This window comes from Microcaecilia unicolor, chromosome 4 (genome assembly GCF_901765095.1).
Source record: "Microcaecilia unicolor chromosome 4, aMicUni1.1, whole genome shotgun sequence".
Lineage (NCBI taxonomy): Eukaryota > Metazoa > Chordata > Amphibia > Gymnophiona > Siphonopidae > Microcaecilia > Microcaecilia unicolor.
The window spans coordinates 97625293-97648572 of record NC_044034.1 but is presented as its reverse complement, the minus strand read 5'-3'; the positions used below and the strand labels follow the sequence as shown (position 1 = coordinate 97648572).

Sequence of the window (23280 nt, the reverse complement as noted above, 5' to 3'; positions counted from 1 at the left end):
CTAGGCCTGCTTGCTTAGGGTCTCTGTCAGCTTCAATTCAAAAACCGCAGTTCATAAACTCTGTGGCTGTACCCTAGTTTCAATTTCACCTTCCACCTTTTTTTTTTCCCTTTCTCTTTATCTATGGAATTCTTTTCTATGTGATTTAGCATAGAACCTTCATTCTGCAAACTTACAAGCAGATGATCAAAACTCCGCGCTGTTCCAAACAGCGCTCCAAAAATAGCACTGGAACAGCGCGAGGCATTATTAGACCTATGATCAGAGATAATTGCATGCAAATTTAAGCACGCAATTATCTCAGATCATGGGGTAGAAGTGCGGGAGAATTGTACCTGAGCATGCGCTCAGCACAATCCTCCCGCACTTGTTTGACAGATCTGGGCTGTCAAAAGCCCAAACCTGTCAACCACAGGGGCTTGGAGGTTCATGGGACACCAGGCCCCAACTACCCCTGCCCGGAGCAAAGGGGGCTGGAGGTCTGTCGGACCTCCGATCCCCCCGACGATCTCCCCCCCCCCCCCCCCCAGCAAAGGGTCTCTGGTGGTCCGGAGATCAATCAGCCCTCCCTCCCTACCTACCCCCCTACCTTGTGGGTTTGAGGAGGGAGGTAATCTGCCTCCCTCCTCTTCCTTCTACACTGCAAAATGGTGGCGCCCAGCCCTGCCCAGTGTATCCTGGGATGCACTGGGTGGGGCTATAGCCCCGCCCAGCACATCCCAGGATACACTGGGCAGAGCTGGGTGCCGCCATTTTGCGGTGTTGAAGAAAGAGGAGGGAGGCAGGCTACCTCCTTTCTCCAATCCACAAGGTAGGGGGGTAGGTAGGAAGAGGGGGGCAGATTGATCACTGGACCACCAGGGACCCTTTGCTGGGGGGGGGGGTTAGGGGGGCTGGACACACACCAGATCTCCAGCCCTCCCTGAACCTGGAGGGGGGGACCAGAGGTCTGCCGGACCTCCAGCCCCCTGTCCCTGGGGGGGGTCTTCAGGTTTGTTTTGTTGGGGGGAATGGGGGCCTGCTAGCATGCAAATGCATGCTGGACAGGGCTCACCATTCCTCCCCAATGATCTGTAAACCCTAACGCCAGCTTGGAGCCAATCTTTGGCGCGCTGGTCGCTGATCATAGGGGATGAATATGTTTAGTCCTGTTTTACATGCATTTGCATGCTAGCTGCGTTCAGAGCCCTCGAGCGCATTGTTTCACGCGCTCGGGGACTGGACAGTAGCAAACGCCAGTGTTAGTATGGCGCCAGCTTTTGATCATCCCCATGTTGTGTTGAAGACATCTTTATTTAATCAGGCTTTTTCCAGCTAATGGTGCATTGTATCTGTTTATGCAGGTTTGGAGTTTTACACCCTGCAGTTTTATTTTAAATTTCTGCAATCTCTAACTCTGGAAGGTTATTTTATCAGTTTATTCTCTGCCTTTTGTTTGATGTGGCATTTCCTATTCTGTTTGAATTATGGTATTCCTTTCTATTATCTTTTTTTTTAATTTTGAGTTTATACTTCGTTGTACTCTACTAAAGGTGGCATATTAAGGGGTCCTTTTACTAAGCCGTGGTAGGTTTACGCGTGTGCAGAGTACGCTGAAATTAGTGCCAGGCCAGTACGCCCTCCTGGCAGTAATATCAGATTTGGTGCGTGCCCATAACGCTTGGATGAATTATATATTTCCTCCTCTGCGTGCCCATTCCAGTGGTAATCGGCACTTGGCACACACCAACAGGTCACACCTTACGTGTAGAGCATGAGCCTTTACCCAAGATCAATGGCTCAGGCCAGTTTTGGGTGCGCGCTGGTTTCATTTGTACCGCAGGTCCTTTTCCTGTCCCATTATTTAAAAAAAGCCATTTTTTGTAGATGTGGTAAAAACTGGTCCAGTGTGCGCCCAATACATGTGCCTACACTACCGCAGGCCGCTTTTTACTGCAGCTTAGTAAAAGGACCCCTAAGTGCCTAATAAACCATAATCTTTTCCGTACCAGCTTTTTCTTGAGCATAATTTACTTGCATACTTTACATACTTCTATGCTTTCCTCCTCCGTCTCTGGCTTTACAGTGTTAGGTTCCTCCACCTCTGTGGGCTCACCATTGGAACTGCTGCTGTGGGTTATCCACTTCTGTGTGTATAATCTCCTGCAAATTAATCATCTGTGATCTGCAACTACCTCCTGATTGAAAGCCCAGCCCATCCCACTCAGGGCATCCTCTCACAGGGCCCCTTTTATCCAAGATTTCCCTCTACTGCCTTACCCTGCTTCTAGGAATGTGTTTTAATTACATTTAAAAATTGTAGAATTGTAAAGTAACAACTGTATCTTTGTTCGCGCGTTGTTATTCAAGTAGCAACTTAAGTCTATCCAATAGCTATGGTTAGGAAACTCAAGCAGGTCTTAAATAGTATTTATTTATTCATTCAGTTTGATAACAGGCTTTTACACTTCTGTGGGACCAAAACATTTTCTTTCCACAATATGCTTACCTTGTTTGTTTTCATAGGAATTGAATTCTAGTGAATATTATGATGCATATGCTATATGGGGGTAATTTTAGAATGCAGTTTTCACATCTAAAGCATATTAGATGCAGAAAATGGTTATTTAAAAAAAAAAACTGAGCAAGTGCACATATAGACATTTGTGGAACTAGTGTGTGGGTGTAACTGGAGTGGAGTAACAAGATACACACATACCAACTCAGAGTACATGAACATAGTCACACCTACCTTGATGCAAGAATAACTTTAAGAAAATGTATGAGTTACTGAGGGTTGTGCTAGGAGTCAGTCACATACACAAATTTATTGCCTTTATGATTTAACATCTGCTCTAGGACTTTGTTTTTAAAAGTTGTTTTGTGATGTCATTTGGAAATGTCTAGTTTGTATTTATATTATGTATGTAATTTGCTGAGAACTATGGATCAAGTGGAATACAAGTTTTTAAATAAATAAACGACATAAACAAGATATCAACAAATAGTCCACACTGTGAGAAAATAATGTCAAACACATATACCAAACATTCTCATATCAAATAAAACAAGATATTTCTGAAGCAATTCTTAAATGAATAAGGACTATCAGAACAGATGTGAAATTTCTGCATAAATATGCAATATGTCAACTCTCAAGAACCAATCATCAATTCAAAACCGTATTCCTTCAAGTTCAGTTCAATAGCAGTGCAGTAATTCAAAATTTACCTTAAGTCAACTTCATTGAAGCAGAGTATTCTATTTAAGACTACATTTTACTTCCAAGAGTTCACTCCCAAACAATCTAAAATGATCGTGCTTTGGAATAACAACCCTGCATCATGGACACAACAGCATTATACCTCCCAGTGCTTTTTTTGTGCCGGTACACACCGGTACGGCGTACCAGCACCTTTTTTGTAGGTCCAATGTTGTGCTGGAGCTGGCTCTCCTCTCTCCTTCCCCTGAGCTAGCCTACAGGGTCCCTCCACGTACTCCGTGCCGCCAGACAACCCTTCTGCCACCCGACGCGGCCAGCACCTGACCCAGCATTTTTTAAAAATCTACGAAGCGGCGGCGCGGTGCCTCGCGTCTAAGAGTAAAAGAAGGAAAATCGCTTCATCGGCCGGCCTTCCCTCACTATGTCCCGCCCTCTGATATAACTTCCGCAAGGGCGGGACACAGTGAGGGAAGGCCGGCCGACGAAGCGATTTTTCTTCTTTTACTCTCAGACGCGAGGCACCGTGCCGCCGCTTTGTAGATTTTTTTAAAATGCTAGGTCAGGTGCCGGCCAGGTCGGGTGTCAGAAGGGTCATCTGGCGGCACGGAGCTAGTAGGCAGGTGGGGACTGGGTCGGGGAGGGGGGCTCAGATGGATATGGGTGGCTGGAGGGAGAGGGAGCAGGGGAACGAGGAGAGTCGCTGGACATGGGTGGAGGGCAGGGGGGACAGGGGGGGTTTCTGGACATAGGTGGATGGCAGGGGGACAGGAGGGTCGCTGGACAAGGGTGGATGGAGGGGAGGTGGGTTGCTGGACATGGGTGGATGGATTGGAGGGCAGAGGAGGGTTGCTGGACATGGGTGAATGGAGGGAGAGGGAAGGTAGAGAGAAGAAATGCTGGACATGGGTGGATGGAGGAGAGGGAAAGGAGAGGATGGAGGAGAGGGAAAGGAGAGAGAAGAAATGCTGGACATGGGTGGATGGAGGAGAGGGCAGGGGGCAGAGGAGGGTTGCTGGACATGGATGGATGGGAGGGCAGAGGAGGGTTGCTGGACATGGGTGGATGGAGGAGAGGGAAGGGAGAGAGAAGAAATACTGGACATGGGTGGATGGGAGGGGAGGGCAGGGGGGAGAGGAGGGTTGCTGGACATGGGTGGATGGAGGAGTGGGCAGGGGGCAGAGGAGGGTTGCTGGACATGGGTGGATGGAGGGGAGGGCAGAGGAGGGTTGCTGGACATGGGTAGATGGAGGGGAGGGCAGGGGGAGAGGAGGGTTGCTGGGCATGGGTGGATGGAGGGGAGGGCAGAGGAGGGTTGCTGGATATGGGTGGATGGAGGGGAGGGCAGGGGGGAGAGGAGGGTTGCTAGACATGAGTGGATGGAGGAGAGGGCAGGGGGCAGAGGAGGGTTGCTGGACATGGGTGGATGGAGGGGAGGGCAGGGAGAGAGAAGAAATGCTGGACATGCGTGGATGGAGGAGAGAGCAGGGGGCAGAGGAGGGTTGCTGGACATGGGTGGATGGAGGGGAGGGCAGGGGGCAGAGGAGAGTTGCTGGACATGGGTGGATGGAGGGCAGGGGCAGAGGAGGGTTGCTTGCTGGACATGGGTGGAGTGGAGGGCAGGGGGAGAGGAGGGTTGCTGGACATAAGTGGATGGAGGAGAGGGAAGGGAGAGAGAAGAAATGCTGGAGGGGAGGGCAGGGGAGAGAGGAGGGTTGCTGGACATGGGTGGATGGAGGAGAGGGCAGTGGGGAGAGGAAGGTTGCTGGACATGGGTGGATGGAGGGGAGGGCAGGGAGAGAGAAGAAATGCTGGACATGCGTGGATGGAGGAGAGAGCAGGGGGCAGAGGAGGGTTGCTGGACATGGGTGGATGGAGGGCAGGGGGCAGAGGAGGGTTGCTTGCTGGACATGGGTGGGTGGAGTGGAGGGCAGGGGGAGAGGAGGGTTGCTGGACATAAGTGGATGGAGGAGAGGGAAGGGAGAGAGAAGAAATGCTGGAGGGGAGGGCAGGGGAGAGAGGAGGGTTGCTGGACATGGGTGGATGGAGGAGAGGGCAGTGGGGAGAGGAAGGTTGCTGGACATGGGTGGATGGAGGAGAGGGCAGGGGGCAGAGGAGGGTTGCTGGTCATGGGTGGATAGAGGGGAGGGCAGAGGAGGGTTGCTGGACATGGGTGGATGGAGGAGAGGGAAGGGAGAGAAAGAAATGCTGGGCATGGGTGGATGGAGGGGAGGGCAGGAGGGGAGAGGAGGGTTGCTGGCCATGGGTGGATGGAAGGGAGGGCAGGGGGCAGAGGAAGGTTGCTGGACATGGGTGGATGGAGGGGAGGGCAGGGAGAGAGAAGAAATGCTGGACATGGGTGGATGAAGGAGAGGGCAGGGGGGAGAGGAGGGTTGCTGGACATGCGTGGATGGAGGAGAGGGCAGGGGGCAGAGGAGGGTTGCTGGACATGGGTGGATGGAGGGGAGGGCAGGGGGCAGAGGAGGGTTTCTTGCTGGACATGGGTGGATGGAGGGGAGGGCAGGGGGAGAGGAGGGTTGCTGGACATAGGTGGATGGAGGAGAGGGATGGGAGAGAGAAGAAATGCTGGACATGGGTGGATGGAGGGGAGGGCAAGGGAGAGGGGAGGGTTGCTGGCCATGGGTAGATGGAGGGGAGGGCAGGGGAGAGGAGGGCTGCTAGACATGGGTGGATGGAGGAGAGAGAAGAAATGCTGGACATGGATGGTGTCGCGGGAAGAGTGAGGAAGGAGATGAGGTGAGGGGAAAGGAAGAGAGGAGAAAAACTGCACATGGATGTAGAAAATAGGCAGAAGCTGGATCCACTGGACAGTCAAATCTGCGGAGGACCCAGCTTTTACTTACGGATATAGGGCAAGAAATGAAGAAGGATGGCGGAAAGTAAAGAAATTTAATAGAAAGGAAGCCCTGGAAACGGAGTTAAGAGGACAGATAGCAGCATAATCGGATACTGAGCTTGCATGATCAGAAAAATAGTCACCAGACAACAAAGGTAGAAAAAATCCTTTTATTTTCATTTTAGTGTCTGGAATATGTCCAATTTGAGAATTTACATCTGCTGTCTTATTTTGCACTGGGTATACTGGAGCTGTAACAGCTTACAGAAATTATTTATAATGAAAAAAAAAAATCACATTTTTTTCTCCTATACTAGTATAATATTTTCAATGATGTCTGTTTATATGCGCTATGGCTGGTATAAGGGGTGTGGCTAACATGGGTGTGGCTATAATAGGAGTGGAGTCGTATGTGGTAACTCCGCCCACAATGAGTACCAGCACCTTTTTTTCTACAAAAAAAGCACTGATACCTCCATACTATAAAATACATCTTCACATGCCCTGACTGATTTCTTTCTTGTATCATTTCCAACAGAAGAGAATGGTGCCACAGCATCTAAGATAAAAAGTCATATGACCTTGTAAAATCAATCAAAAAAGGGTAGCACTCAAGTCATACATTCCTGCTCATCACTCAGACCTTGAGAGGAAGCAGCACATAAAGGAACATGAAGACTCTTTTTTTTTTTTTAAGCATCAGAAGTGTCAGATAATATGAGTGATGATAATCAGTGTGTCTGAAATAACCAGGAATCTTCCTTTTTTAGAAGGCGACTGACATGGTTGCAGACCTTAGATACAAGAAAGCTAGAGAGAGGAGTATCCTCCCAAAGCAAATGGTAAGGACCACTTACCAGGCAACTTGTCACATGAAGTCAGCAGTAATTAATCTGTCTTCAGTAGGACTGTCCTCAAAACAAGATTTGGTTATGAATCTTGGGTTAGGTTTTGTTCCAGTGATGTATTGTGATCCATTTAGATTACATAATGTTCACAGATTTTTTTTCCCCCCGAAAACTTTAGCTTCAAGTAGTTTTGTCTAAACATTGGTGGCCTTCAGATTTATCTACAGTAAAACATAAGTGTAGATGGGTTCCTTTTGGGTTCCTTGGGACCCATATGTTGCCATCTTTATAAATTTAGTAATGAATTAGTCTTTGGAACTTTTGGATAAATTTGTAAAAGGATGCAGGAATTGACAACATGATCAGTAGGCGATGCTTTAACAACTAATGAATATCTAAGTCATGCTGATAAGAGAAGGGGAGTGATGGTTATTCATAAGGATCAATATTTAGTTGAACATAGTAACATACATAGTAGATGATGGCAGAAAAAGACCTGCACGGTCCATCCAGTCTGCCCAACAAGATAAACTCATATGTGTATACCTTTCCTTGATTTGTACCTGTCTTTTTCAGGGCACAGACCATATAAGTCTGCCCACCACTATCCTCGCCTCCCAATCACCAACCCCTCTTCCTCCCACCGGCTCTGCCACACAATTTCTGCTAAGCTCCTGAGGATCCATTCCTTCTGCACAGGATTCCTTTATGTATATCCCACGCATGTTGGAAGCCTATCATCAGCTCCCTGATGCTACTTAATGTGCATTTGGGTGTAGATCCAACTCCATTGTTACATCATTTTAAAACTGTAATAGAACCAGTGTTAGAACGAGGTATTCTATACACCTATATACCACAAAGAGCTGCTTTAAAAACAATTCAGGGAGCCCTAGCAGCAAATGATCATGCTGCCTGTATTTCTAGGAATTCTTTTGGTGCAACTGGTCTAGATTATATTGACAACAAATTTTCTTCTTTTTGGAGATCACTTTTTTTTTTTTTAACAGATTCATGGCCTGGCTATGGGAGTTTTGTTAGTACTATTTTTACCCACTTTATATGTAACTAAATTTGAGGAGGAATATGTTTATGTCTCCCTAGATTTCTCTAATATTTTATTGTGGAAGCATTTTTTTAGATGATACGTGTAATGGTAATTTGAAGTTCATGATGTTCTGCCATCAGTCTCCTGTTGATTTCTTTAGTTGTTCATATAAAAAATTGTAGGACTTTTTATACCACTTTATTTTGAAAAAATGTTTATGTGAACAATCACTTGCATTTCCATAGTTTCCATCCTTAGTGTAACTCAGAGGTAGTTTGCCAATTAGTTAGTTCCTCCTGTTGTGACAAATGTGATTCTCTACTGATGACTTTAAAGCTAAAATGAGAGCGTTGATGAATCTTTTTTTTTTCTTTTTTCTCCAAAGAGCCTATCTGAATTCAGAAGTGAAATATGCTCATCGGGACTGTGATATATGGATAGAGAGACTGTTTGCAGACAAATCTGTGTGATGTCATATATGTTGGAGATTGTAGTTGTGGTGAAGATATTGCACATATTGTGGCATGTCCTGTCTGTTCATGATGGGTTTTGATTTTTTTTTTTCAAGAGCTTCTTCTAATAGCGTTCATAACACATGCGGCAAGTATTCTTGGTGCAGCTCAGCTATTGAAGGAACCCATATAGATATCTTCGGCTAATAACATAGCTGTGACTACTTGTAAATCTTCATATGTGATATATATCACTTGTACTTCTCCGAGGACAAGCAGGCTGCTTGTTCTCACGACTGGGTGACGTCCGCGGCAGCCCCCACCAACCGGAAATAAGCTTCGCGGGACGGTCAGCACGCAGGGCACGCCCACCGCGCATGCGCGGCCGTCTTCCCGCCCGTGCGCGACCGCTCCCGCCAGTTACTTTTTTTCCGCGACTGAGAGAGTTGTGTTTTCCCCTCTCTCTCGTTTCAGCCGCCGGATTTTTTCGACCGCGTTTACGCGGATCGTCGCTTTTGGCCTGTTCGGCCTCTTCTTCTTCTTCTTTTCTTTTATAAAAAAAAAAAAAAAAAAAAGAATTTTGCGCGTGTGGAGCACGCGCTCCTTCTTTTCCCTCGCTTTCTAGCGGGGACGCCTCGTTGCGGCCTAGTGGCCGCTCGGTCGGTTACAATTTTCGTGGTGTGATTTTAGCCACCATTGCCGACTTTGACTTCGCCGACGCGATTTTTCCGTCGATGTCCTCGAAGGTCCCGAGTGGATTTAAAAAGTGTGGTCGCTGCGGCCGGCCGATCTCGCAGACCGACACCCACGCTTGGTGCCTCCAGTGCCTCGGGCCGGAGCACAATCTCAAGTCGTGCGTTTTGTGTCTCGGTCTCCGGAAACGGACTCAGGTTGCGAGGCAAGTTCTGCGGGACCGTCTTTTTGGAACTTGCGCCGGCCCCTCGACGTCGACCTCGACGGCATCGGTATCGAAAACCGGTTCTTCGGTACCGGTATCGATGCCCGAGACATCGGCACCGATGGCAGCGACCCCAGGAGAACAGGTCCCGTCGGCCCGCCGGTCCGCCGGCGAGAGTGGGGTAGAGAGACCGCGTGGGCAGTCGGCCCCGGTCACTCCCTCAACTCGTGAGCCACGGGACCGAACCCTGTCGGACCCGGTACCCCGAGACCGAGGGGGATCGACCTCCTCCTCCTCCATGCCCTCCGGCACCGGTGACGTGCACCGGAAAAAAGACAAGAAGCGCCGTCACCGGGAGCCCTCGGTGCACCCTGAAGAGGAGTCGACGCCGAAGCGTCATCGCAGAGAGGAGAGATCTCCGTCGGTGGTGGAGGTACCGACGCGTCGGGGTTCCGGCACCTCGGTGCCGTCTCCTGGCCCCCAGCAGCTTCCGGCACCGACACCCTTACCGGCCCCACCGCCTTTCCCGGCAGCGGGCCTGGACGAGTGCCTCAGAGCCATCCTTCCGGGGATCCTGGAAGGGCTGATGCGCCAGGCTGTGCCGGCGCCGGGGGTGCTTGCGCCCTCGGCGCCGATGACTGTGGCGCCGGCGAGCTCTAGCCCGGCGCCGGGGCAGTCGACACCGCCGCCGCTTGCGGTGCCGGTCTCGACAGCCACGCAGGTGGAGTCCCCGTCGACGTCGATGGAGGGAGCTCCGTCCCCGCCGGCGCGGGAGTCCACCGCTCGACGACACCGAGACCTCGGTGCCTCGACGTCGAGCCGGGCCCGGTACCGGACTCAGCTACATGAGCTAATGTCCGATACCGAGGACGAGGACTCGTGGGGGGAAGAGGAGGACCCGAGATATTTCTCCTCCGAGGAGTCTACAGGCCTTCCCTCGGACCCCACGCCGTCACCGGAGAGGAAGCTCTCACCTCCTGAGAGTCTCTCCTTTGCCTCCTTTGTGCGGGATATGTCTATAAGCATTCCCTTTCCCGTGGTCTCTGTGGAAGAGCCGAGGGCCGAGATGCTCGAGGTCCTCGACTATCCATCACCACCTAGAGAGTCCTCCACGGTACCGCTGCACAATGTCCTGAAGGAGACGCTGCTCCGGAACTGGGTGCGACCACTAACTAATCCCACCATTCCCAAGAAAGCAGAGTCCCAGTACAGGATCCACTCTGACCCAGAGCTCATGCGGCCCCAGTTGCCCCATGACTCAGCGGTCGTGGATTCTGCTCTCAAGAGGGCACGGAGTTCGAGGGATACCGCCTCGGCGCCCCCGGGGCGGGAGTCTCGCACTCTGGACTCATTTGGGAGGAAGGCCTACCAATCCTCCATGCTCGTGACCCGCATCCAATCTTACCTGCTCTATATGAGCATCCACATGCGGACCAATGTGCAACAGCTGGCGGACCTGGTCGATAAGCTCCCGCCGGAGCAGTCCAGGCCTTATCAGGAGGTGGTCAGGCAGCTGAAGGCGTGCAGAAAGTTCCTGTCCAGGGGGATTTTTGACACCTGTGACGTGGCATCTCGTGCTGCGGCCCAAGGTATAGTGATGCACAGGCTCTCATGGCTGCGTGCCTCTGACCTGGACAACCGCACCCAGCAGAGACTGGCTGACGTCCCTTGCCGGGGGGATAACATTTTCGGTGAGAAGGTCGAGCAGATGGTGGACCAACTGCATCAGCGGGAAACCGCTCTCGACAAGCTCTCCCACCGGGCGCCTTCAGCACCCGCCCCCACGGGTGGGCGTTTTTCCCGGGCACGGCAGGCTGCACCCTATTCTTTTGCAAAGCGTAGGTACAACCAGCCGGCCCGAAGGCCTCGTCAGGCACAGGGACAGCCCCAGCGCGCTCGTTCTCGTCAACAGCGTGCGCCTAAGCAGCCCCCTGCGCCTCCACAGCAAAAGCCGGGGACGGGCTTTTGACTGGATCCACGGGAACATAGCCGCCCTACAAGTGTCCGTACCGGACGATCTGCCGGTCGGAGGGAGGTTAAAATTTTTTCACCAAAGGTGGCCTCTCATAACCTCCGACCAGTGGGTTCTCCAAATAGTGCGGTGCGGATACGCCCTGAATTTGGCATCCCTGCCTCCAAATTGTCCTCCGGGAGCTCAGTCTTTCAGCTCCCATCACAAGCAGGTACTTGCAGAGGAACTCTCCGCCCTTCTCAGCGCCAATGCGGTCGAGCCCGTACCACCCGGGCAGGAAGGGCAGGGATTCTATTCCAGGTACTTCCTTGTGGAAAAGAAAACAGGGGGGATGCGTCCCATCCTAGACCTGAGAGGCCTGAACAAATTCCTGGTCAAAGAAAAGTTCAGGATGCTTTCCTTGGGCACCCTTCTGCCAATGATTCAGAAAAACGATTGGCTATGTTCCCTGGATTTAAAGGACGCATACACTCACATCCCGATACTGCCAGCTCACAGGCAGTATCTCAGATTCCGACTGGGCGCACGGCACTTTCAGTATTGTGTGCTGCCCTTTGGGCTCGCCTCTGCCCCACGAGTGTTTACCAAGTGCCTCGTGGTGGTAGCGGCCTATCTACGCAAGCTGGGAGTGCACGTGTTCCCATATCTCGACGATTGGCTGGTCAGGAACACCTCGGAGGCAGGAGCCCTCCGGTCCATGCAGTGCACTATCCAACTTCTGGAGCTGCTGGGGTTTGTGATAAATTACCCAAAGTCCCATCTCCAGCCAACTCAGTCTCTGGAATTCATAGGAGCGCTGCTGAATTCCCAGACAGCTCAGGCCTACCTTCCCGAAGCGAGGGCCACCAATCTCTTGACCCTGGCTTCGCAGACCAGAGCGTCTCAGCAGATCACAGCTCGGCAGATGTTGAGACTTCTGGGTCATATGGCCTCCACAGTTCATGTGACTCCCATGGCTCGTCTTCACATGAGATCTGCTCAATGGACCCTAGCTTCCCAGTGGTTCCAGGCCACCGGGAATCTAGAAGATGTCATCCGCCTCTCCACCAGTTGCCGCACTTCACTGCTCTGGTGGACCATCCGGACCAATTTGATCCTGGGACGCCCATTCCAAATTCCGCAGCCCACGAAAGTGCTGACGACGGATGCATCTCGCCTGGGGTGGGGAGCCCATGTCGATGGGCTCCACACTCAGGGTCTGTGGTCCCTCCAGGAAAAGGATCTGCAGATCAACCTCCTGGAGCTCCGAGCGATCTGGAACGCACTGAAGGCTTTCAGAGATCGGCTGTCCTGTCAAATTATCCAAATTCGGACAGACAATCAGGTTGCAATGTATTACGTCAACAAGCAGGGGGGCACCGGATCTCGCCCCCTGTGCCAGGAGGCCGTCGGGATGTGGCGTTGGGCGTGTCGGTTCGGCATGCTCCTCCAAGCCACGTACCTGGCAGGCGTAAACAACAGTCTGGCCGACAGACTGAGCAGAGTCATGCAACCGCACGAGTGGTCGCTCCATGCCAGAGTGGTACGCAAGATCTTCCGAGCGTGGGGCACCCCCTCGGTGGACCTTTTCGCCTCTCAGACCAACCACAAGCTGCCTCTGTTCTGTTCCAGACTTCAGGCACACGGCAGGCTAGCGTCGGATGCCTTTCTCCTCCATTGGGGGACCGGCCTCCTGTATGCTTATCCTCCCATACCTTTGGTGGGGAAGACCTTACTGAAGCTCAAGCAAGACCGCGGCACCATGATTCTGATCGCGCCCTTTTGGCCCCGTCAGATCTGGTTCCCTCTTCTTCTGGAGTTGTCCTCCGAAGAACCGTGGAGATTGGAGTGTTTTCCGACTCTCATTTCGCAGAACGACGGAGCGTTGCTGCACCCCAACCTTCAATCCCTGGCTCTCACGGCCTGGATGTTGAGGGCGTAGACTTCGCTGCGTTGGGTCTGTCTGAGGGTGTCTCCCGGGTCTTGCTTGCCTCTAGGAAGGATTCCACTAAAAAGAGTTACTTTTTCAAGTGGAGGAGGTTTGTCGTGTGGTGTGAGAGCATGGCCCTAGAACCTCGTTCTTGCCCTGCACAGAACCTGCTTGAATACCTTCTGCACTTATCAGAGTCTGGCCTCAAGACCAACTCAGTAAGGAATCACCTTAGTGCGATTAGTGCTTACCATTATCGTGTGGAAGGAAAAGCCATCTCTGGAGAGCCTTTAGTCGTTCGATTCATGAGAGGCTTGCTTTTGTCAAAGCCCCCTATCAAGCCTCCTGTTGTGTCATGGGATCTCAACGTCGTCCTCACCCAGCTGATGAAACCTCCTTTTGAGCCACTGAATACCTGCCATCTGAAGTACTTGACCTGGAAGGTCATTTTCTTGGTGGCAGTTACTTCAGCTCGTAGGGTCAGTGAGCTTCAAGCCCTAGTAGCTCATGCTCCATATACCAAATTTCATCACAACAGAGTAGTGCTCCGCACCCACCCAAAGTTCCTGCCGAAGGTGGTGTCGGAGTTCCATCTTAACCAGTCAATTGTCTTGCCAACATTCTTCCCCAGGCCGCATACCCGCCCTGCTGAACGTCAGTTGCACACATTGGACTGCAAGAGAGCATTGGCCTTCTACTTGGAGCGGACACAGCCCAACAGACAGTCCGCCCAATTGTTTGTTTCTTTCGACCCTAACAGGCTAGGGGTCGCTGTCGGGAAACGCACCATCTCTAATTGGCTAGCAGATTGCATTTCCTTCACTTACGCCCAGGCTGGGCTGACTCTTGAGGGTCATGTCACGGCTCATAGTGTCAGAGCCATGGCAGCGTCAGTGGCCCACTTGAAGTCAGCCACTATTGAAGAGATCTGCAAGGCTGCGACGTGGTCATCTGTCCACACATTCACATCTCATTACTGCCTCCAGCAGGATACCCGACGCGACAGTCGGTTCGGGCAGTCGGTGCTGCAGAATCTGTTTGGGGTGTAAATCCAACTCCACCCTCCAGGACCCGAATTTATTCTGGTCAGGCTGCACTCTCAGTTAGTTGTTCTTCGTAGGTCAATTTCTGTTATACCCTCGCCGTTGCGAGGTTCAATTGACCTGGGTTCTTGTTTTGAGTGAGCCTGAGAGCTAGGGATACCCCAGTCGTGAGAACAAGCAGCCTGCTTGTCCTCGGAGAAAGGGTATGATACATACCTGTAGCAGTTGTTCTCCGAGGACAGCAGGCTGATTGTTCTCACCTTCCCTCCCTCCTCCCCTTTGGAGTTGTGTGTTTCATATTTTTTGCTAGTCATTCAACTGGCGGGAGCGGTCGCGCACGGGCGGGAAGACGGCCGCGCATGCGCGGTGGGCGTGCCCTGCGTGCTGACCGTCCCGCGAAGCTTATTTCCGGTTGGTGGGGGCTGCCGCGGACGTCACCCAGTCGTGAGAACAATCAGCCTGCTGTCCTCGGAGAACAACTGCTACAGGTATGTATCATACCCTATGCCCTTGCATCTATATTGGTAGAACTAAACGTCTGATGCAGTTGTGATTAAATGAACATAAATTGATTGGAAAAAAAAAAGCTGTCTGCCTTGTTGGTACCTCATTGGACAGAAACTAATCAAGCTTTATCAAACTCATAATGGAAGATAATTGTTTATGTATCCATGAACCCCTAAAGTGGAAATAGTTTTACACCTGAACTATAATGAACAGTATTGGATGACATTGAGTACTATCCCTTTTTTGATTGGCTATATGAGATCATATGGCTTTTTTGTAGTTTTTTGTTGCTGTTTTTTGTGTATTATGCCATGGTGGCATTTTTTTCTGTTGGCAATAATGCAAGAAACAGTCATGACATACAGTAAGGACTCACAATAATATAGTTGTGTCCCTGATGCATGGTTGTTACCCTGAAATACAATTGTATTGGATTATTTTGCCATTAACACTTGGAAGTGAAAAATCATCTTGATATTAAAATATGTTGCTTCAATCAAATTGACCCAAGATAAGTTTTGAATTATTGCACTGCTATTGAACTGAATAAATGTCTATTTCAACCAATACTCTTTTGGACTGATTGACTTTTCTGATGGTCCTTAATATAAGTATTGCTTCAGAAATATCTTTTTTTATTGGATTTGAGGAATGTTTGGTGTGTGTGTTTGATTTTAAAAGGGTGACTAAAACTGGGGCTTTCAGTTTAGGCTGAAACCAAATCTGTTGCCAAAATTCATCCCTCAGTTTGGGCTGGAACCCAAACCACTGCCCCTTCTCTGCAGAAATTCTAACCTCCCAGGACAGCTGCCCCCTCCCCCTGACCACAAACTTGGCCCTCCGTCCAGCCTACCTTCGAAGCCCTGATGGTTTAGTGGCCTCTTCGAGGCAGGAGTAATCCCCAGTTGCTCCTGTCCCCACTTGCTGAACAGTCAAATATTGTAGTTGCAACTTCCTGCAGCAGCTTCACAGGACTCCCACAGAAAATCATGAAAGCCATTTTGAGATTGGAACCAACATGGGCAGGAGCAATCTTGAGCTGCTGCTGCCCATTCCGTTTCCATTCTCGAAATGGCTGGACTCCAATGGCAATCTCGCGAGGCTGCTGCAGGAAGTCACAGCAGCTGTTTGACTGCAGAGTCGACACTTGTATTTTTGGCTGAAACCGCATGACCAAATCTAGATTTCGGGCTGATTTCACCCCCAAAACCAAAATTCAGTTGGTCTGTATTTGCTTTTATAAAGTAGGCACCCTGTTGTAAAATTGCTCCCCATAGAATGTAAAAATAGATGAGTATATGCACAGACTCACACCTTCATCAGAGCAATGTTATAACTAGGCTCCTAGTTTAAGGCTGCAAAAACATATCTATTTCAAGCCTATTTTGTAAAGAAAAGTAGACACCTACTTTCCTTTATAAAATACTAGGGTAAGTGACTGAAAACACACCTCATTTAAAGTGGGATCAGTCCTATAGCTGGTATAAGTCACCTAGCCAACTTTTTTCAAGGGCATTCATAAATTATAGTATTTTATAATCTACATACATACTTGTTTATACTGCCCATGCTCCATCCAAACTCTATGTGCACGCCAATAGTGAAAATAGGCACCATGGAAATGGCATACATACTTTTATGCTGGTTGATATTAGGCGCCACCTTACAAAATTACCCTCTTAGTACTACTGGGGCTGGTTTGGAAAAACATAGAACCTTACTAATCCACTGCTGAAAACCTACTGTTCACTATACCTAATAAACGCCTCCCTTCTACTCTCTACTTCTCCCTTAACTAACTTCTGTACTACAATAATTGTACCTGACATCCAAGAATAATTGTGTTACAAAACTATGTAAGCCACTTTGAGCCTGCAAATAGGTGGGAAAAGGTGGGATACAAATGCAATAAATAAATAAATGCTTGTTCTATAAAAGCACATAGGTACCTATGTTGCCTTCAAAAACTAGATATAAAATAAACACCTTTTTTGACATTCAAGGTAGGTGCTCTGTTTTAAACTCATGATGTTTTTATTTCAGTTTTAGATAAACTTGCCTTGGAAGGAATAGTAGTGCAGCGTGCTGAGTGCAAACCTGCTGCCAATGACGACTACATGAAATTAAAGAGGTTAGTATGTTTTATTTATGATTAGTAAGAATTTCACATTTTAAAAGGGACGTTTTTTTGTTTCATGAGTTGTGAATTATGGTCTCTGACAACTGAAAGAGCAATAAATTGGTGATTCAGTTATTCAAAATGGCTAAAAAAAAATTTTTTAATTATTTTTAAGAAGTCTCTAACTTGTTTACCATATTCCATTTAATTCATATTTTTAAAATGTAGCCTTTGAATTTACTAGTCTGACTACAGAATAGGGGCTGTGTTCACGAAGGCGTACAATAGGCGCATTAGCATTTTTAACGTATGTTAATGGTTGACACAAGTTAAATGCCCATAGGAATGTATTGGCGCCTTAGCATTTAACGCGCCTTAACCTTAAAGGCACGTTAAAAACACTAATGTGCCATAGTAAACATACCCCTAGGTGTATGTATTCTGATAACAGAATGGTGTATTCTAAACGAGACAAAAAAAATATTTTGTTTCATTCTGTTTCCTGTTTTTTTATGTGGGTATTTTTTTAAATCTTTATTTCTAAAAGTTTTTGTTTCGGTGTATTTTAATAAAGACTGCCATCTGCCCCCCCCCCCCCCCCCCACAAAAAAAAATGCTTGCTGTAAACCGCCCCAACCTCTCCTGTTAGCCCCAAGTCTTTCAGCATGCTCTGTTGGAAGCAGGAGCATCCCCAGTTGCTCTTGCTCATTTCCTTGCCAGGTTCAAAATAATGCCCTTGATCTTAGTGGTAATATGTTTGTTTGACCTCTATAAGTAGCACCCCAAGATTACCGCAAAGGGTCATGGTTGTCATTTTGAACCCGGAGCAGCAATGAACAGGAATATGGTGCACAAGGGATCCCTGTAAGTGTAGGAGCTAGTATCAGGAGGTGGAAGATAATGCTGACACTTGGGAATGGTGATAGAAGGGAGTCAGGAGTGTGTTGAATGAGAATTGTGGGGTGGCTTGCTGTCCCCACTGGAAAAAAAATGAAATTTCAGATTTTTTCCTGTCATTTCAGTTTTAAAATGATATGAATTGGTATGGGAAATGTCATTTCAAATGAATGCAAAGCTCTAGTTTTCATGGCTGTTACTTAACATTGACAATAGCATATTTCACTGAGACATTTTCAAACATGGACTTAAAACAGCAAGTTCCCTTCTTTGGATTTGTTTGTTTGGTTTTTTGGTGAGGGAATGGTTTATCCAGTGAGTAAAGCTGCAATAAAGCAGAGAAAAGGAAGACCCGAGGAATCATGAAATGGAGCTGGAACAGTATCTGTGTGCTTAGCACATGTGTGTTCTTTGTTATTCATCTTTATTTCCATGCGTTGGACTAAAATGTAACCACACTATTGACTAGTAACATCAAGACTGGACTATTGTAATGCTATGTACCAGGGGCGTAGCCAGACTTTGGTGGGAGGGGGGTCCAGAGCCCGAGGTAAGGGGGCACATTTTAGCCCCCCCCCCCCCCCCCCCCGCCAGTTTTGACCTCCCCGCCGCCACCGTCGGGTACCTTTGCTAGCGGGGGTCCCCAACCCCCACCAGCCGAAGTCCTCTTCTCTGGCGTGGCCACGTTCCCGCCAGCTGAAGTCCTGTTCTCCGGCGTGGCCACATTGTTGATCTGCAAGGGCAGGCTTCTGTTTCTGTGAGTCTGACGTCCTGCACATACAGGACGTCAAATTCACAGAAACAGAAGCCTGCCCTTGCAGATCAGCAACGCTGCCGCGTCGTAGAAGAGGACTTCGGCTGGCAGGGGTTGGGGACCCCCGCCAGCAAAGGTACCTGATGGCGGCGGGGGGAGGGTTGGCAGCGGGAGGGAGGGTCGAAGGGGTTGGCGGTGGGGGGGCCAGGGCCAAATCTACAGGGGCCCATGCCCCCGTGGCCCCACGTAGCTACGCCCCTGCTCTGTACATTGATCAAACCAAAAAGAGTTTGTACCAAATCCAGTTAGTTCAGAATGCTGCAGCACGGCTGACAGAGGCTACAAGATGCTGCAAGAAGCTTAGCCGAGATTGGGAGGCAGGGCTAGTGCTGGGCAGACTTATACGGTCTGTGCCCTGACAATGACAGATCAAATCAAGGTAAGGTATACACAAAGTAGCACACGCGAAATTATCTTGTTGGGCAGACTGGATGGACCGTGCAGGTCTTTTTTTCTGCCATCATCTACTATGTTACTGTGTAAGTGGTGTGACTCCATCACACCTTTCCTGCAAAAACTTCACTGGCTACCAGTATCTTACAGGGCCAAATTTAAAACTCTATCTGATTTTCAAGGTGACTTAGGAGTAACATCAGAAAATACTTTTTCACAGAGAGTGTGGTGGACACATGGAATACCCTTCTAGAGAATGTGGTGGGGTCAAAAACAGTGATGGAATTCAAAAACATGTGCGATAAGAAAGAGGATGTAATCAAAGCATAACTTAGCTGACCTTATAGAGGAGTATAACCTGGATGAAGTGACAGGTACATTGACTACCTTGCTGGACAGACTGGCTAGACCATACAAGTCTTTATCTACTGTAATTTACTATATTATTTTAACTGTGTTCTTTAACTCTGTTCCTGTTCCCCATCCCATTCAAGTTAATTAAATCATTTTAGCCACTGTGGTCTCTAAAGTAGTACAGGGTGCTCATGTGCATGCCTGTACTGGAAAACAAGGCCACAAAGAGTAACAGCCCTGGTGAGATAGAATTCACAGCAGTCCAAAAGAAGCAAAGTTGGGGGACATGTTGGCAGATGTGAATGCTGAATTCTGCATGGAATAAAGGTGATTAGTGAGGATAGTGCCAGAGTGGGATAAAAACATCCTCCTATAAATTTTATTTGATGTCTACCAACATAGATATTATAGAACCTAATGCATATTGTACCTTGGAGCCATACAAGCTTTACCTGCTGTTTTCTACATTCATAAGAATTAATGGGATATATATTCAGCCAGCAGTGGTGAGCATTTTTTTTTAGCCCCCAGCTGTTATCTCTGGATGTTCGGTGCCAGGCCATATCCAGGTTTATGTGGCCAGCTATCTCTTACGTGCAGGGGTGTGCTGGTAAATTTTTAACAACGGGCTCTCTCTCCGGGCATAGCCGGCCCTGAAATTTTTTTTTTGGGGGGGGGGAATACATGCCTCTCTCTCCCCTCCCTTGTGCGGGCACGCTAGGCATACCTTTGCCGAGCCCTACTAGCCAATAAATGGACTGCCACCATTCTCTGCTGCTTGTTTCTGGCTCTGAGCAGCATGATGGAATCTTCTTGCGCTTGCATGAAAAGTCCCAGCCTGATGCTCAGAGTCAGAAACAAGGAGCAGGGGGCAGCAGCAGTCTATTTACTTGGCTGGTGGGGCCAGCATCACTGCCAGCAAAGTACAAGAGAATTCAGGAGGAGGCCCAAGCCCACATTTTGGGAGTCAGTTGTTAAAGTAGCCATGGGGAGGCCTACTTTAACAACCGGCTCCCAAAATTCTTAAAAACTTAACAAACGGCTCTCGCGAGCCCGTGAGAGCCCGCTCCAGCACACCACTGCTTACATGGTTAAATGTGATATTCAGCGCTTAACAACCTAAGCAACACTGCATGAAGACAGGACAGAGTTTTATGTGGTCCAGTTTGGCTTCTTAACGTAGTGCCAATAACCTCCTTAACCACGTAAGTATTGACTCTATGCCTGGACTGCTCACAAAATAGGTGGCTTTCAGTTTAGCGGTCTATGGTGATATTCAGCAGCATTAACTGGTTAAGTGCTGCAGAATATCGCTAGATTGTCCCACACAAGCAATTTAGCTGGCTAGGAGCTGTTCCTGACTGGTTAAATCATTTGAATATCGACTCCAGTATGTACTCTAGCCAAATATGGACAGTGAGTGAGGAGGTCGACGATGTCCAACATGTTAAGACAGCTTTATGGGCTGAGGATAGATGTCCATGTAGCAAAATTTACAGGCTGCAGACAGGGGATAAATTCTGACTGTTCACCCCAAAAAGCACTAATACTAATAAATTAATAAGGACAAATCTGCTGTATATACATATCTTGGCTAGTACCTGGAACAAAACAAATATTTTACCAAAAACATTGTAAATTCTTACTTTGTGTGAATTAAACATAATGATATCTAGTATTTAGAAAACATTTTTACTTGTGAGCAAACTATTCGCATAGTTATGTTACAGCCATTCCGTTTGGGGGAGTTTCTGTGTCAGCTAAGGACTTGGCTCTATAATAAATTATTTTGTTCTGGAAGAAAGCTGTTGGCACAATATCTAAAGCTCCTAAAGTATCTTTACCCTGTGATCCTGCAGTTTGTTTACTGCATATTTTGTATGAAATGAGCTTGGTTAATTTCCAACAACACTTTGCAGTTGTATTTGTACTGGAGAAGAAATATACTGCTTTTTTTTATAGAGTAGGCAATCTGCCTTCTTATCCAAGTTGGATTTCAGGCTTCAGTTCAATGTTACCAGTTGACAAAATCTATTTTCTGATTTCTCCCTCATTAACGGGGATGTACCATCTGCACAGAGTCTATAATGTGCAGTCCTTTACTTAATTGAAGTTTCAAACAGGGTTTATTTTTCTGCTGTCCGTGTCTTATTGTCCTTTGTTTCTAATCCTTGGGATCTGCATCCTTGCATCTTGTCACCTTTTGGAAAAGATGTATCCTTAAGATGCATCTCTACAAATTCTGAGTGCTATGTCTTGTAACCTGATTTCTGCAGGTTCATCAAAAAAGCATTGCTGCTGCTAGTAGTTGTCATTATTAAAAACACAGGAGACTGGTTTCTTCCAGTCTCATAGTTAAAACAATGTCTGCTTGTGTTAATAACATTACTGTCCCCTCTGAAAGTCACTGTTAAATTAGCAAAGTATTAAACTCTATAGATCAGTGGTTCCAAAACTGTGAACCAAGACCCCAAATGGGGTCATGCCATCAGTGGATGGATTACTTCCTTTCCTCATGGATTTCCACTGGATGTATGCTCAGTGGTGGTAGTCAAAATGGGGGCCTGTGAACCAGTAACCATTAACAGGCTTCTGCCCCCTCCAGGGTAAGCTTTCTGATAAACTAGAAACTCATGCAGAATATTGGGATCTGTGATTGCACATGAAGTCTCAGGCTCTATGCTGACTGCAGAAACTGTTGTACCACTGTTGCTGCTGTCTTCCTGCTTTGGATGAATGGAGGGAGGAGGGAGGGCTGTGGAGACCTGCTATTTTGTTTTTATCATCATTTGGGGTCATGTGAAATTTTCATAGTTAAAATGGGGTCATACAAGATAAATGTTCAGGAAGCAGTACTGTAGATAACAATAAGTGTACCCAGAACCCATGATGTAGCCACAGGTGAGCCCAAATGTGACACCCAGCTGTGGCATACCTCTGATGTGGCTGGTGGGGATCCCCAAGCTCTGCCAGCTGAAGACTTCTGGCATCTCCCCCTTCCCTTCCCCCTCAGTGTACCTTTTAATCTCTTCAGCAGCAAACAGCAATTTATACACTTCTGTGCTGGCCCTAGAGCCTTCCCTCTGATATGGGCCCGCCTATGTAGAAACAATGCAAAAACAGAAGAAACAAAACTTTTCAGGGATATAGTAATTAGTATGAATTTAATTAAAATGAAGTAAGATCTCAAATAAAAATACAAATAATTTTAAAGGAAGAACTTTTATAAACAGTTTTTTTAGAATGATATTGTCAGCAGCGTCATTGTTTTAAAGGGGGCTAATTACAAAACAGCATATAAAAAATAGTAAGAATCTATATAAATAATTCTCACCTCCAACGTTCTGAAGCTCACTCTGTGGCAGGGAAACACTGAAGCCCTGCACTGTTGGTAGGCTAGGCTGTCAGCACCACTCACTCTCACTCATAGACCCGCCCTCAGCCACGCCCCATCCAGACATAATTCACCACCCCAACGTTCTAATGAAGCCAGAAGCTGCAAAGTCTGCAACTTCCGTGCTGGTGTAGATCGAGATTTCCCCATGAGTGTATGCCCCGCCCTTGCGTAACAACGTGATGACGTCGAGGGCGGAGCAATGACACTCAAGACAATCAATGCACAGCACCAGCAACAGAAGTCCCCCCCCCCCCCCCCCCGCATCACCCAAACCACGAGACTGGCTGCTGCCCTCAACAAAAAATCGCTGCTGGACCCCCGCCCTCCTACCCCAGTCCCCGCTTCGGCTGCCTGCCTCCACTCCCCGTCCGCCCTCCCTCACCTGCACCCCGAGTGCACACCACCCTCTCTCCCCGCTCCCTCCCAGTCGCCACTGGACCCGCTCTCCCTCCCCCCTCCCGAGTTGGCGCTGGACCCCGTACCCCTCACCCACCCTCCTCCACGATGGACACTTGCTGCAGCTGCACGCTCGCTGTTCCGCCGCCCTCCCTCTCCAAGTCCAGGTTCACACTC

At 48.5% G+C, this 23280-nt stretch overlaps 1 protein-coding gene across 1 annotated transcript in view; it reads left to right on the top strand.

Annotated features, from left to right (window-relative positions):
• GTF2F2 (general transcription factor IIF subunit 2) overlaps positions 1-23280 on the top strand; it is a 231303-nt gene that overhangs the window by 129557 nt on the left and 78466 nt on the right. Inside the window, exon 6 of the mRNA XM_030200520.1 lies at positions 16777-16864. Within this exon, the coding sequence (XP_030056380.1) occupies positions 16777-16864 (88 nt within the window). The remainder of the gene's footprint in view (positions 1-16776; positions 16865-23280) is intronic.